The sequence below is a fragment of the Carcharhinus amblyrhynchos genome, unplaced genomic scaffold (genome assembly GCF_965287045.1).
Source record: "Carcharhinus amblyrhynchos unplaced genomic scaffold, sCarAmb.v2.hapA chromosome_126, whole genome shotgun sequence".
Taxonomy (NCBI): domain Eukaryota; kingdom Metazoa; phylum Chordata; class Chondrichthyes; order Carcharhiniformes; family Carcharhinidae; genus Carcharhinus; species Carcharhinus amblyrhynchos.
The window spans coordinates 481029-496008 of NW_027649866.1; the positions used below are offsets into that span (position 1 = coordinate 481029).

General features: G+C 53.6%; 1 protein-coding gene across 1 annotated transcript; it reads left to right on the forward strand.

The window, feature by feature from the left end:
* Positions 1-12328: 12328 nt before the first annotated feature.
* Positions 12329-14762, forward strand: LOC145338645 (uncharacterized; the record flags this gene model as incomplete). The annotated part of the gene is made up of 2 exons (XM_080183031.1): positions 12329-14051; positions 14578-14762. Coding segments are annotated over exons 1-2 (1908 nt in total), but the record flags the coding sequence as incomplete, so codon positions are not given.
* Positions 14763-14980: the final 218 nt, after the last annotated feature.

Here is a 14980-nt window from a genome sequence, read left to right on the forward strand (position 1 = left end):
GACACAGGGACCGAGAGAGAGACACAGGGACCGAGAGAGACACAGGGACCGAGAGAGAGACACAGGGACCGAGAGAGACACAGGGACCGAGAGAGACACAGGGACCGAGAGAGAGACACAGGGACCGAGAGGGACAGAGGGACCGAGAGAGAGACACAGGGACCGAGAGAGACACAGGGACCGAGAGAGAGACACAGGGACCGAGAGAGACACAGGGACCGAGAGAGACATAGGGACAGAGAGAGAGACACAGGGACCGAGAGAGAGACACAGGGACCGAAAGAGAGACACAGGGACCGAGAGAGACAACGGGACCGAGAGAGACACAGGGTCCATGTGAGATATACAGGGACCGAGAGAGACACAGGGACCGAGAGAGAGACACAGGGACCGAGTGAGACACAGGGACCGAGAGAGAGACTCAGGGACCGAGAGAGACAAAGGGACCCAGAGAGACACAGGGAGCGAGTGAGACACAGGGAGCGAGTGAGTCACAGGGACCGAGAGAAACACAGGGACCGAGAGTGAGACACAGGGACCGAGAGAGACACAGGGACCGAGAGAGAGACACAGGGACCGAGAGAGACACAGTGACCGAGAGAGAGACACAGGGACCGAGAGAGAGACAGGAACCGAGAGAGAGAGAGACACAGGGAACAAGGAGACACAGGGACCGAGACAGAGAGACACAGGGACCGAGAGAGACGCAGGGACCGAGGGAGAGACAGGGACCGAGAGAGAGACAGAGGGACCGAGAGAGAGACAGAGGGACCGAGAGAGAGACAGAGGGACCGAGAGAGAGACACAGGGACCGAGAGAGACAGAGGGACTGAGTGAGACACAGGGACCGAGAGAGAGACAGAGGGACCGAGAGAGAGACACAGGGACCGAGAGAGAGACACAGGGACCGAGAGAGGCACAGGGACAAAGAGAGAGAGACACAGGGACTGAGAGAGAGACAGGGACCGAGAGTGAGACACAGGTACATCGAGAGAGACACAGGGACCGAGAGAGACACAGGGACCGAGAGAGAGAGACACAGGGACCGAGAGAGAGACAGGGACCGAGAGAGAGACACAGGGACCGAGAGAGAGACAAAGGGACCGAGAGAGACACAGGGACCGAGAGAGAGACACAGGGACCGAGAGAGACACAGGGACCGAGAGAGAGACACAGGGACCGAGAGAAAGAGACACAGGGAACAAGGAGACACAGGGACCGAGACAGAGAGACACAGGGACCGAGAGAGACGCAGGGACCGAGAGAGAGACACAGGGACCGAGAGAGAGACAGAGGGACCGAGAGAGAGACACAGGGACCGAGAGAGAGACAGGGACCGAGAGAGAGACACAGGGACCGAGAGAGAGACAGGGACCGAGAGAGAGACACAGGGACCGAGAGAGAGACAGGGACCGAGAGAGAGACACAGGGACCGAGAGAGAGACACAGGGACCGAGAGAGAGACACAGGGACCGAGAGAGAGACACAGGGACCGAGAGAGACACAGGGACAAAGAGAGACACAGGGACCGAGAGAGAGACACGGGGACCGAGATAGAGACACAGCGACCGAGAGAGATACTGGGACCGAGAGAGAGACACAGGGACCGAGCGAGCCACAGGGACCGAGAGAGAGACACAGGGACCGAGAGAGACACAGTGACCGAGAGAGACACAGGGACCAAGAGAGACACAGGGGCCGAGAGAGAGACACAGGGATCGAGAGAGACACAGGGACCGAGAGAGAGACACAGGGACCGAGAGAGACACAGGGACCGAGAGAGAGATACAGGGACCGAGAGAGAAACAGGTACCGAGTGAGATAATCCGGGACGGAGAGAGACACAGGGACCGAGAGAGAAACAGGGACCGATAGAGACAGGGACCGAGAGAGAGACACAGGGACCGAGAGAGACACAGGGACCGAGAGAGAAACACAGGGACCGGGAGAGAGACCGAGACCGAGAGAGACACAGTGACCGAGAGAGACACAGGGACCGAGAGTGAGACACAGGTACCAAGAGAGAGACACAGGGACCGAGAGAGAAAAAGGGACCGAGAGAGACACAGGTACCGAGAGAGAGACACAGGGACCGAGAGAGAGAGACACAGGGACCGAGAGAGAGAGACACAGGGACCGAGAGAGAGACAAAGGAACCGAGAGAGAGATACAGGGACCGAGAGAGAGATACAGGGACCGAGAGAGAAACAGGTACCGACTGAGAGAAACAGGGACCGAGAGAGACACAGGGACCGAGAGAGACACAGGGACCGAGAGAGAGAGACACAGGGAACGAAAGAGACACAGGGACCGAGAGAGAGAGACAAAGGGACCGAGAGAGAGACACAGGGACCGAGAGAGAGACACAGGGACCGAGAGAGACACAGGGACAAAGAGAGAGAGACACAGGGACCGAGAGAGACACAGGGACCGAGAGAGACACTGGGACCGAGAGAGACACAGGGACCGAGAAAGAGACACGGGGACCGAGATAGAGATACAGCGACCGAGAGAGAGAGACAGGGACCGAGAGAGACACAGGGCCGAGAGAGACACAGGGATCGAGAGAGAGACATAGGGACCGAGAGAGATATAGGGACCGACAGAGAGACACAGGGACCGAGAGAGCCACAGGGACCGAGAGAGAGACACAGGGACCGAGAGAGACACAGTGACCGAGAGAGACACAGGGTCCGAGAGAGACTGAGGGACCGAGAGAGAGACACAGGGACGGAGAGCGAGACACAGGGACCGAACGAGAGACACAGGGACGGAGAGAGAGACACAGGGACCGAAAGAGAGACACAGGGACGGAGAGAGAGACACAGGGACCGAGAGAGAGACACAGGGACGGAGAGAGAGACACAGGGACCGAAAGAGAGACACAGGGACGGAGAGAGAGACACAGGGACCGAAAGAGAGACACAGGGACGTAGAGAGAGACACAGGGACCGAGAGAGACACAGGGACCGAGAGAGACACAGGGACCGAGAGAGAGAGACACAGGGACCGAGAGAGAGAGACACAGGGACCGAGAGAGAGACAAAGGAACCGAGAGAGAGATACAGGGACCGAGAGAGAGATACAGGGACCGAGAGAGACACAGGGACCGAGAGAGACACAGGGAACGAGAGAGAGAGACACAGGGACCGAGAGAGAGACACAGGGACCGAGAGAGAGACAGGGACCGAGTGAGAGACAGGGACCGAGAGAGACACAGGGACCGAGAGAGAGGCAGGGACCGAGAGAGACACAGGGACCGACTGAGAGACAGGGAACGAGAGAGTGACAGGGACCGAGAGAGACAGGGACCGAGAGCGAAACAGGGACCGAGAGACACAGGGACCGAGAGAGACACAGGGTCCGAGAGAGACACAGATACCGAGTGAGACACAGGGACCGAGAGAGACACAGGGACCGAGAGAGAGACAGGGACCAAGAGAGACACTGGGACCGAGAGAGACACAGGGACCGAGAGAGACACAGGGACCGAGTGAGAGACAGGGAACGAGAGAGTGACAGGGACCGAGAGAGACAGGGGCCGAGAGCGACACAGGGACCGATAGAGACACAGGGACCGAGAGAGTGACACAGGGACCGGGAGAGACAAAGGGACCGAGAGAGACACAGGGTCCGATAGAGACTCAGGGACCAAGGGAGACTCAGGGACCGAGAGAGACACAGGGACCGAGTGAGAGACAGGGACCGAGTGAGAGACAGGGACCGAGAGAGAGACACAGGGACCGAGAGAGAGACAGGGACCGAGAGAGAGACACAGGTACCGAGCGAGAGACAGGGACCGAGTGAGAGACAGGGACCGAGAGAGAGACACAGGGACCGAGAGAGAGACAGGCACCGACAGAGAGACCCAGGGACCGAGTGAGAGACAGGGAACGAGAGAGAGACACAGGGACCGAGAGAGACACAGGGACCGAGAGAGAGACACAGGGACTGTGAGAGGGACACAGGGTCCGAGAGACAGTCACAGGGACCGAGTGAGAGACACAGTCACCGAGATAGACACAGGGACCGAGAGAGAGACACAGGGACAGAGAGAGAGACACAGGGACCGAGAGAGACACAGGGACCGAGAGAGACACAGGGACCGAGAGAGAGACACAGGGACCGAGACAGAGACACAGGGACCGAGAGAGAGACACAGGGACCGAGAGAGACACAGGGACCAAGAGAGAGACAGGGACCGAGAGAGACACAGGGACCGAGACAGAGACAGGGACCGAGAGAGAGAACACAGGGAACGAGAGAGACACAGGGACCGAGAGAGACACAGGGACCGAGTGAGACACAGGGACCGAGAGAGAGACAGCGACCGAGAGAGACGCAGGGACCGAGAGAAAGACACAGGGACCGAGAGACGCACAGGGACAAAGAGAGAGAGACACAGGGACCGAGAGAGACACAGGGACCGAGAGAGACACTGGGACCGAGAGAGACACAGGGACCGAGAGAGAGACACGGGGACCGAGATAGAGACACAGCGACCGAGAGAGAGAGACAGGGACCGAGAGAGACACAGGGCCGAGAGAGACACAGGGATCGAGAGAGAGACACAGGGACCGAGAGAGAGACACAGGGCCGAGAGAGACACAGGGACCGAGAGAGAGACACAGGGACCGAGAGAGCCACAGGGACCGAGAGAGAGACACAGGGACCGAGAGAGAGACACAGGGACCGAGAGAGAGACACAGTGACGGAGAGAGATATAGGGACCGAGAGAGAGACACAGGGACCGAGAGAGAGACACAGGGACCGAGAGAGAGACACAGGGACCGAAAGAGAGACACAGGGACGGAGAGAGAGACACAGGGACCGAAAGAGAGACACAGGGACGGAGTGAGAGACACAGGGACCGAAAGAGAGACACAGGGACCGAGAGAGAGACACAGGGACGGAGAGAGCCACAGGTACCGAGAGAGAGACACAGGGACCGAGAGAGACACAGGGACCGAGAGAGACACAGGGACAGAGAGAGAGACACAGGGACCGAGAGAGAGACACAGGGACCGAAAGAGAGACACAGGGACCGAGAGAGACAACGGGACCGAGAGAGACACAGGGTCCATGTGATATATACAGGGACCGAGAGAGAGACACAGGGACCGAGTGAGACACAGGGACCGAGAGAGAGACTCAGGGACCGAGAGAGACAAAGGGACCGAGGGAGACACAGGGAGCGAGTGAGACACAGGGAGCGAGTGAGTCACAGGGAGCGAGAGAGAGACAGGGACCGAGAGAGAGACACAGGTACATCGAGAGAGACACCGGGACCGAGAGAGACACAGGGACCGAGAGAGAGACACAGGGACCGAGAGAGAGACAGAGGGACCGAGAGAGAGACAGAGGGACCGAGAGAGAGACAGAGGGACCGAGAGAGAGACACAGGGACCGAGAGAGACATAGGGACCGAGAGAGAGACACAGGGACCGAGAGAGAGACACAGGGACCGAGAGAGACACAGGGACAAAGAGAGAGAGACACAGGGACCGAGTGAGACACAGGGACCGAGAGAGAGACACAGGGACCGAGAGAGAGACATTGGGACCGAGAGAGACACAGGGATCGAGAGAGAGACACAGGGACCGAGAGAGAGACACAGCGACAAAGAGAGAGAGACACAGGGAACGAGAGAGACACAGGGACCGAGAGAGAGACACGGGGACCGAGATAGAGACACAGTGACCGAGAGAGATACTGGGACCGAGAGAGAGACACGGGGACCGAGAGAGAAACAGGTACCGAGTGAGAGAAACCGGGACCGAGAGAGACACAGGGACCGAGAGAGACACAGGGACCGAGAGAGAGACACAGGGACCGAGAGAGAGACACAGGGACCGAGAGAGACACAGGGACAAAGAGAGAGAGACACAGGGTCCGAGAGAGACACAGGGACCGAGAGAGACAAAGGGACCGAGAGAGACACAGGGCTGTGAGAAGTAATGTAATTTTTAAGGCTGCAAGAGCTAACAGTAACGAGTTCAGCAACATACAGAAAGGGGGAGGCACATGACAGACAGTTGACTGAGTTCGGGACAGTGATGAGATTAAGCGCAGAATGGGAGATTGAGAGAGTGTTAATTGAAGGAATGACACAGTACAAGCCATTTACAGTGTTTAAAGCCAGATAAGGGGGAATAACACAATGCAAGCCATTACAGTGATTAAAGTTAACAAGGTTAACTGCCAAATAAGGGGGAATAACACAATATGAGCCATCACAATGTGTAAAAAAAAAACAGTATAAAATGTGCTGTAAATCCATGTAAGGTGTGCGCACCAGCCCACCCAATCTTGCAAGATTGTATTGTATAATAAACTGTGATCGAACGAGACAGCCCGTGGTCGTCTAAGTCTACAATCGGGATCGGGAGAAAAGGGGAATATATCGGGAGGGCTACCGGCTGGGGAATTTGCCCCTGGCGCTCCGAACTCGACTGGTGGAAACCTAACGGTGTCAACGAAACCAAGAGTTGTCTGGTGGCTGCCACGCTAGCGGGTATCTGGCGGAAACGGCCGGTAACGAAACTAACAATTTGGGGGCTCGTCCGGGATAGCTTATATACCCGGCCCTCTCGCTTGGACTAGGGAATTGATCTCAGTAATAACCAGACGCGTCACCGTGTATATTTACACAGAATTACTGAGTTCAGAACCCGACCACGAGCGAGACAAAAAAAAACTTCTAATTGGGCTTAAACTAAAGATAAAGTAAGAACCACTGGCTGCTCTCGGGGTCTGATTCAGTGCCCCGGGTTTTTCAGCTCAAATTGTGTTTAGGTTTAACGGACGAAGGGACGTACAGGAATAAAGGTCAGACAACTCCGTGCACGGGGCAAGGTAAGAGAATTACACTCCAAGGACAAAATTACGGTTAGAAGTTGAGGGTGGTTTCTTCCTTGTTTGACCACATAATAGGACAGTTCTGTTTGAGGGTTTGGAAGCAACCCAAGAGGACGAGGTGACCTATTATGGGAGGAAAACCGTCTAAGACGAGAGACGGAAGGAGAAGTAAGGCAAAGGGGTCAAACGGCATACCGCCGGATAGTCCGTTGGGAATAAAATTAAGTAATTGGGAAGATTCTGAGAAAACCCGGGGCCTCAATCGGAAAGTAATGATTAAGTATTGTTGTTTTATTTGGACTAAGGAACCAATCCGACCACCGACCGTGTTCTGGCCAAAATACGGTTCGGACGAAGATTGGGTATGTCAACTGTTAAACTTGTGTGTAAATGGAAGGTCAAAGCCAAACCCTGAAGAGATAAAATATGCAGCTTGTTGGGAGGGATCCGGTCCCCTGAATACCTCTCCGCCGTTAAACGTGTTTGTCATGTCCCCCCATCAGGGTAGTCAGTCCCGTCGTGGTCAGTCCCGTCCGTGGGAAGTATTGGACGTTTTGCCACCCCCGCCGGCCCCTAGACCCCACTCGCCCCCACCCTACGACGGGTCCCGCGACAAACCCAAGGGAGCCACCACAGATGGACAAAGAGACACCCCCGACCCTTCCAGGGAAGACCCCGGGCCATCAGCATCTAAGACTTCCTCACTGTCGGAGTCAGAGTCCTCGGGACCGAGTACTAGAAGTAAAACTAGGGAACAAAAAGAGGCCAGGCAGCAGGTTGAGAACAAAAAACCCCAAGAAGTGGTTAAAATGAAACCCCTTCGAGAGGTCCCCTTTGGGGGGGGAGATACGGGATATGTGATAGTCCCTTTAAATACCGGGGATATCAGGCAATTCAGAAAAGAGCTGCCACTTTTATTAGAGGACCCCGAGGCGGTGGCAGCTCAACTTGACCAATTCCTGGGTCCTAACTTGTATTCATGGCAGGAGTTGGAGGCCATGATGAGAGTATTATTTAATTATGATGAGAGGAGTATGATCAGGAAGAAGGCTATGGAAATTTGGGACCGCGAACACCAACAGGGGGTCCAGGGCGAGGAGAAATATCCCCTCCAAGACCCAGATTGGGACCATAATACCCAGATTGGGAGAACTCATATGTCCGATCTCCGGAATTTGATAATTAGGGGAATACAGACCTGTGTCCCCAAACAACAGAATCTAAGTAAAGCTTTCGAGGTTTCCCAAGGTAAAGATGAGTCACCCAGTGCGTTCCTGGATAGACTTAGGGAATCGGTCCAGAAATACTCCAGCCTCGATCCAGATGGGGAAATAGGGCGAGGAATGTTGAAAGTCCACTTTGTCACCAAATCCTGGCCAGACATACAAAAGAAACTGCAGAAAATTGAGGACTGGAGTGGGAAAGATATTGGGGATCTGTTGCATGAAGCGCAGAAAGTGTTTGTTCAGAGGGACGTGGTAAGAGAGAAACAAAAAGCCAAGATGATGGTAGCCGCTGTAAGGGAAGTTTGCAAATCCACAGGAATGGTAGAAGAAGGACGAACGGAAGGTAGAGGACGGTCTAGAGGGGGTTGGCACAACGGAGGGAGGGAAAACCGCGGCCGGGGCCGTGGACGACCCTATGGAAACGGACGACTGCGACCGGCCGGGTGTTACCATTGCGGCCGATTGGGACATTTTAAAAGGGAATGCCCAGACTTAAGGGAGGAGCGAGAGGGGATCTATGAGATGGAGTACTCGGTAGACTAGGGAGACCGGGGGGCACTCGAAATAAGGGCCTACCAAGAACCCCTGGTAAACTTGAGGGTGGGCCAGAAAAGGGAGGAGGTAACGTTTTTAGTAGATACAGGCGCCGGGAGGTCTGCAATTCCCATTCATCCCGAAGGGAGTAATTACCAAACTCGTTCGCTTAACATTTCAGGGGTAAAAGGGGGGGTTTTCCGGGCCCGGCTTTTCACTCCTTTAGAAATTGAATGGGAGGGCGAGAGGGTCACGGCAGAACTCCTTCACCTGCCCCATCTATCTTACGGACTGATGGGCCGAGACTTAATAGTAAAATTTGGGATTCAAATTAGTGTGGGAGAGAATGAAGAATTGCTGATCTCTATGGCTTACCTAGATGAACAGCAAATGGAACAAATAAACCCCAAAGTGTGGACGGCCAAGGGTAATCGTGGAAAACTATCGGTGACCCCCATAAAAGTTACCCTAAAGGCAGGAAGCCCGGAGGTACGAGTCCGACAGTACCCGATCTCCTGGGAGGGGCGCCGGGGACTCAGCGGGGTGGTACGGGAGTTAATTTCAGATGGGTTGATAGAGCCCTGTATGTCCCAGTATAATTCCCCCATTCTGCCTGTCCGGAAACCTGATGGTAACTACAGGATGGTCCAGGACTTAAGAGAAATAAATAAAATTGTACAAATCCGTCACCCGGTAGTCCCTAACCCCTACACCATCCTAGGGCGGATTCCGCCAGACCACAGCTGGTTCAGTGTGGTGGACTTAAAGGACGCCTTCTGGGCATGTCCCCTTGACCCAGATAGCCGAGACCTGTTCGCCTTTGAATGGGAAGACCCGAACACGGGAAGAAAACAACAATACCGGTGGACGGTTCTTCCACAAGGCTTTACGGAATCTCCGAACCTATTCGGGCAGATTTTGGAACAGGTCTTAGAGAGCCTAGTTTTACCCCCAGACTTAAAATTGATACAGTATGTAGATGATCTTTTACTTTCGGGGCCCTCCGACCGACAAGTTCAAACTGGGACCAATGCCCTGCTTAACTTTCTCGCGGAACAGGGGCTAAGAGTGAGTCAGAAAAAGTTACAGTATGCAGAACGGGAAGTTCGATATCTGGGGCATCTAATTAGCTGTGGCCAGCGTAAAATAAGTCCTGAAAGAATCAGGGGAATTGTAGGATTAGGACTCCCTAGAACGAAACGAGAACTCAGGAAATTTCTGGGTCTACTCGGATATTGCAGACTCTGGATAGATAATTATGTCCCCCTGACGAAGGAACTGTATTTACGCCTGGTTGAAGGGGCCCCGGATAAAATCTGGTGGGATAGGGAAGGGGAAGATTTGATTACCTGCCTGAAACAAAAACTAGTGACTGCCCCAGTCCTGAGTTTATCGGATTATGATAAGACCTTTTTATTGTTCACCAATGCAAAACAGGGCACAGCCTTCGGGGTACTGACCCAGGAATGGGGAGGACACAGGAAACCGGTGGCCTTCCTGTCAAAGATTCTGGATCCCGTATCCCGAGGGTGGCCCGAATGTGTCCAGGCGGTAGCAGCCACGGCAAAATTGGTAGAGGAGAGCAGAAAGCTGACCTTTGGGGCGCCACTCACGGTAGTTACCCCACACCAGGTGAGGACAATTTTAAACCAAAAAGCGGGTCGCTGGTTAACAGACTCGAGGATCTTGAAATATGAAGCGATATTACTAGATCGAGATGACCTGAAACTAGAACTTAGCACGTGTCAGAATCCAGCGGAATTCCTGGGAGGGGAGGCGGAGGGGACCCTTGAACATCTGTGTGTGGACATAGTAGAATTACAAAGTAAGGTGCGGGAGGATCTACGAGATCAACCCTTGCACACGGGACAGAGGTGGTACATTGATGGGTCCTCTAGGATGGTGGAGGGCAAGAGGCATAACGGGTATGCCATAGTTAACGAAGAGGGATGGAAGGTAGAGGAACGGGGGCGGTTGCCCCCTTCGTGGTCGGCACAGACCTGCGAGTTGTATGCCCTCCACCGCGCCCTGACCAGCCTGGAAGGATCAGTAGGGACTATATACACAGATTCAAAATACGCTTATGGGGTGGTACATACCTTTGGAAAGATCTGGAAAGAGCGAGGCATGATTAACAGCCGCGGCAAGGAGTTGGTACATGAGGAACTAGTTGTTAAGATTTTGGAAGATCTGTTAAAACCACGGGAGATAGCAGTAGTCCACATTAGAGGGCATCAAAAAGGGGTTGGCCCAGAAGCCACGGGGAATCGCTTAGCAGATGAACAGGCTAGAATAGCAGGGATGGAGGGGGACCTGGTCGACTGTTTGGCGTGGATACCACAGGTATCGGAGATACAAGAAGTGCCAGTGTTCACAGAAAAAGAGGAGGAAGAGCTCAGGGTGATCGGAGGGGAAAAGGGAGAGGAAGGGAGGTGGCTGCTACCAGATGGACGTCAGTTATTGAACCGATCCCTAACCAGGGAAGTTCTGACCCAGCTACACCAGGGGAGCCATTGGGGAACCCAGGCGTTGTGCGATGCCTTCCTGCGGCAATATGCCCACCCAGGGGTCCATACGGTGGCCCAACAGGTCACGCAGGACTGCCTGATATGCCGGAAGGTGAACAAAAGGGGGTTACGACAGACTAGGGGAGGGGGCCGGGCCCCTGCATACCGGCCCTTCGAGTATATCCAGATTGACTATACTGAACTTCCCCCGATCGGACGACTGAAATATCTCCTGGTAATGGTGGACCACTTAACAGGATGGGTAGAAGCCTTCCCCACCGCCACTGCGGTCGCGAGTCAGGTATCCAAGATCCTACTAGAACAGATTGTTCCGAGGTTTGGGGTCCCCCGAGCGGTAGATTCCGACCAGGGAAGCCACTTTACTTCGACAGTGCTGCAGGGTGTAATGCGTGCGGTGGGGATAGACTGGGACTTCCACACTCCTTGGCATCCCCCTTCCTCAGGGAAAGTAGAGAGAATGAACCAGACCCTCAAAACACAACTCACAAAATTGACAGTGGAAACCGGCTTACCCTGGACAAAATGCTTGCCCCTTGCTCTACTCCGAATACGAACGCAACCACGGAGAGATTTAGGGATTTCCCCATATGAGATGATGTTCGGTCTTCCCTTTATGGGACCTCGAGGTGAGCTGCCTATTTTTGAAACCAGGGATGTCTTTGTAAAAAAATATGTTGAAGCATTGGTATCTGCTCTTTCTCATTTGCGCCAACAGGGACTCATAGCCCAGACACCGCCCTTGGCTTTCGCGGTTCACTCGATCAAGCCCGGACACTGGGTTCTCATCAAGACCTGGAAACCGAAGACCCTAGACCCGGTCTGGGACGGCCCTTTCCTGGTGTTACTAACAACTGAAACAGCTGTCCGAACAGCAGAACGAGGCTGGACTCACTACACCCGAGCAAAGGGGCCCGTACCGGCACCGGACGAGAACATCCTCTCAACCCCGGACAGAAGCAATCCAGCAGAAGACAACTGAACGGACACTTTGGCCGGCACGAGAACTCAAAAATGTGGCTTGTACTCTTGCTGGTGTACACTGTAACTTTGGTGGGAGGGGGATGGAAAGGGGACGCGGTAGATAGGTGGTACGCTGAGGAAGGGAAAAATACTGGTCAGCAATACAGTCTTACTGTACGAAAAGCAACCCAGACACAGGTATTAGAGATAGATTTATGCCAGATGGTACCATGTGGGACAGCGGGGGAACTAAATGACCCTAAAAACAGCCTGGCGAGACAAAAGAAATATCAGGGAAAATCGATGGAGCTACTATTTCTGGGGACGGGATTGGGAGAGGATCAAGCTCTTGGGGTACGGGAAAGAATAACATTGGTGCCGAAAGCGATCTACCCGAGAGACTGTGGAATAGATCAGTGCAACCCCCTTTATCTGACCATAAAACAAACCAACTGGGTGGTCAAGAAAAATCTGCACACTGGGCTAGAGGGTCAGGTACTTGGAGTACGGGTTCAGGAGGAGCGGCTGTGCTGTGTAAGAATTACCCTCCAGGAGGCAACAGCCACAAACTCGTCCATACTCCGTGTAACTGCCCTGACTCCTGGAAACTCCGAAAAGGTTAAAGTGATACAGATAAAAGATTTAAGGGAGACCGTAGAGATAGAGACAGGGTTCAGGGAAATTAACGCATGGTTGGAGTGGGTTCGGTATACTGTCCAGAGTCTTGGAAAAGACAACTGTTATGCGTGTGCGGGTAGTAGACCGAGTCCGCAGGTGGTTCCACTCCCTAAACTAAAAGAAGGTGGAATTGAGTGTTTGGTGAAACTGTACCAACACCGAACCGCCTGGGAAGATCCCACATGTCAGTCTCTGGGCTTAACGTTCCCACCGGTCCAGCACAACCGGTATTCCCAGGCGCCCTCCTTTTCCGGGGCATCGGGTGTCCATCAAACCTGCATACAGAGGACGGGGAAAGAGTGGGATCAGAACGTTGGGAGCCTGACTCTGTGTCAGCAGGTCATCCAAGTAGACACTACTAAGGATGGTGGAAATTATTCCCAGATACAGGTCCCCCGGGCCGACCTTTGGTGGTACTGCGGGGGTGCAGAACTACGAGCCACCTTACCCCGGAAATGGACTGGGACGTGTGCCATAGTACAACTAGCCATACCATTCACCCTAGCCTTTGAACGAAAGGGAACAAAGGTTACTCCCCGGACAACCCGGAAGCGCCGCAATATCCCCACTTCGTTTGATGACAGGATTTACCTGGATTCCATCGGGGTACCCAGAGGGGTCCCGGACGAATATAAAGCCAGGAATCAAATAGCGGCAGGGTTCGAATCTCTGTTCTGGTGGGTCACTATCAACAAAAATGTAGATTGGATAAACTACATATATTATAACCAACAGAGGTTCATAAACTATACCCGGGATGCTATAAAAGGGATAACGGAACAGTTAGATGCTACGTCCCGAATGGCTTGGGAGAACCGACTAGCTCTGGATATGATTCTGGCCGAGAAAGGGGGAGTCTGTGTTATGATCGGGACTCAATGCTGTACTTTCATCCCCAACAATACCGCTCCCGACGGATCAATCACCCGGGCTCTGAGGGGCTTGACAACTCTAGCCGACGAGTTGGCAGAGCATTCGGGGGCAAACACCGACTGGACCGGGTGGCTGGACGAATGGTTCGGGAGATGGAAAGGGGTGGTAGTATCAATGTTAGTATCCTTCGTGGTGGTATCAGGGATCCTGGCGGCCTTAGGATGCTGCGTTATTCCCTGCATTCGGGGATTAACGCAGAGACTGATAGAAACGGCTCTTATGAAACGGGATGTCACTGATGGAAGGGTGGTGGGAATCCACTTGGAAAGGGAGGAAAGAGAGACCCTCCTAGATAGGTCTCCCGATGATGAAGATTGGGACGAGCAAGTGGATAGTATGTTAGCCAAACTGGAACAACCTACTCGTACATATCTGAACTAGATCTGGAAAAAGGGATGCTAGTTAAAAAAAAATATATAAATAAAAAATTACAGACAGTAAAAAGAAAAGGGGGGATTGTGAGAAGTAATGTAATTTTTAAGGCTGCAAGAGCTAACAGTAACGAGTTCAGCAACATACAGAAAGGGGGAGGCACATGACAGACAGTTGACTGAGTTCGGGACAGTGATGAGATTAAGCGCAGAATGGGAGATTGAGAGAGTGTTAATTGAAGGAATGACACAGTACAAGCCATTTACAGTGTTTAAAGCCAGATAAGGGGGAATAACACAATGCAAGCCATTACAGTGATTAAAGTTAACAAGGTTAACTGCCAAATAAGGGGGAATAACACAATATGAGCCATCACAATGTGTAAAAAAAAAACAGTATAAAATGTGCTGTAAATCCATGTAAGGTGTGCGCACCAGCCCACCCGATCTTGCAAGATTGTATTGTATAATAAACTGTGATCGAACGAGACAGCCCGTGGTCGTCTAAGTCTACAATCGGGATCGGGAGAAAAGGGGAATATATCGGGAGGGCTACCGGCTGGGGAATTTGCCCCTGGCGCTCCGAACTCGACTGGTGGAAACCTAACGGTGTCAACGAAACCAAGAGTTGTCTGGTGGCTGCCACGCTAGCGGGTATCTGGCGGAAACGGCCGGTAACGAAACTAACAGGGCCGAGAGAGACACAGGGACCGAGAGAGACAACGGGACCGAGTGAGACACAGGGACCGAGTGAGACGCAGGGTCCATGTGAGAGACACAGGGACCGAGAGAGAGACACAGGGACGGAGAGAGAGACACAGGGACCGAGAGAGAGACACAGGGACCGAGTGAGACACAGGGACCGAGAGAGAGACACAGGGACCGAGAGAGA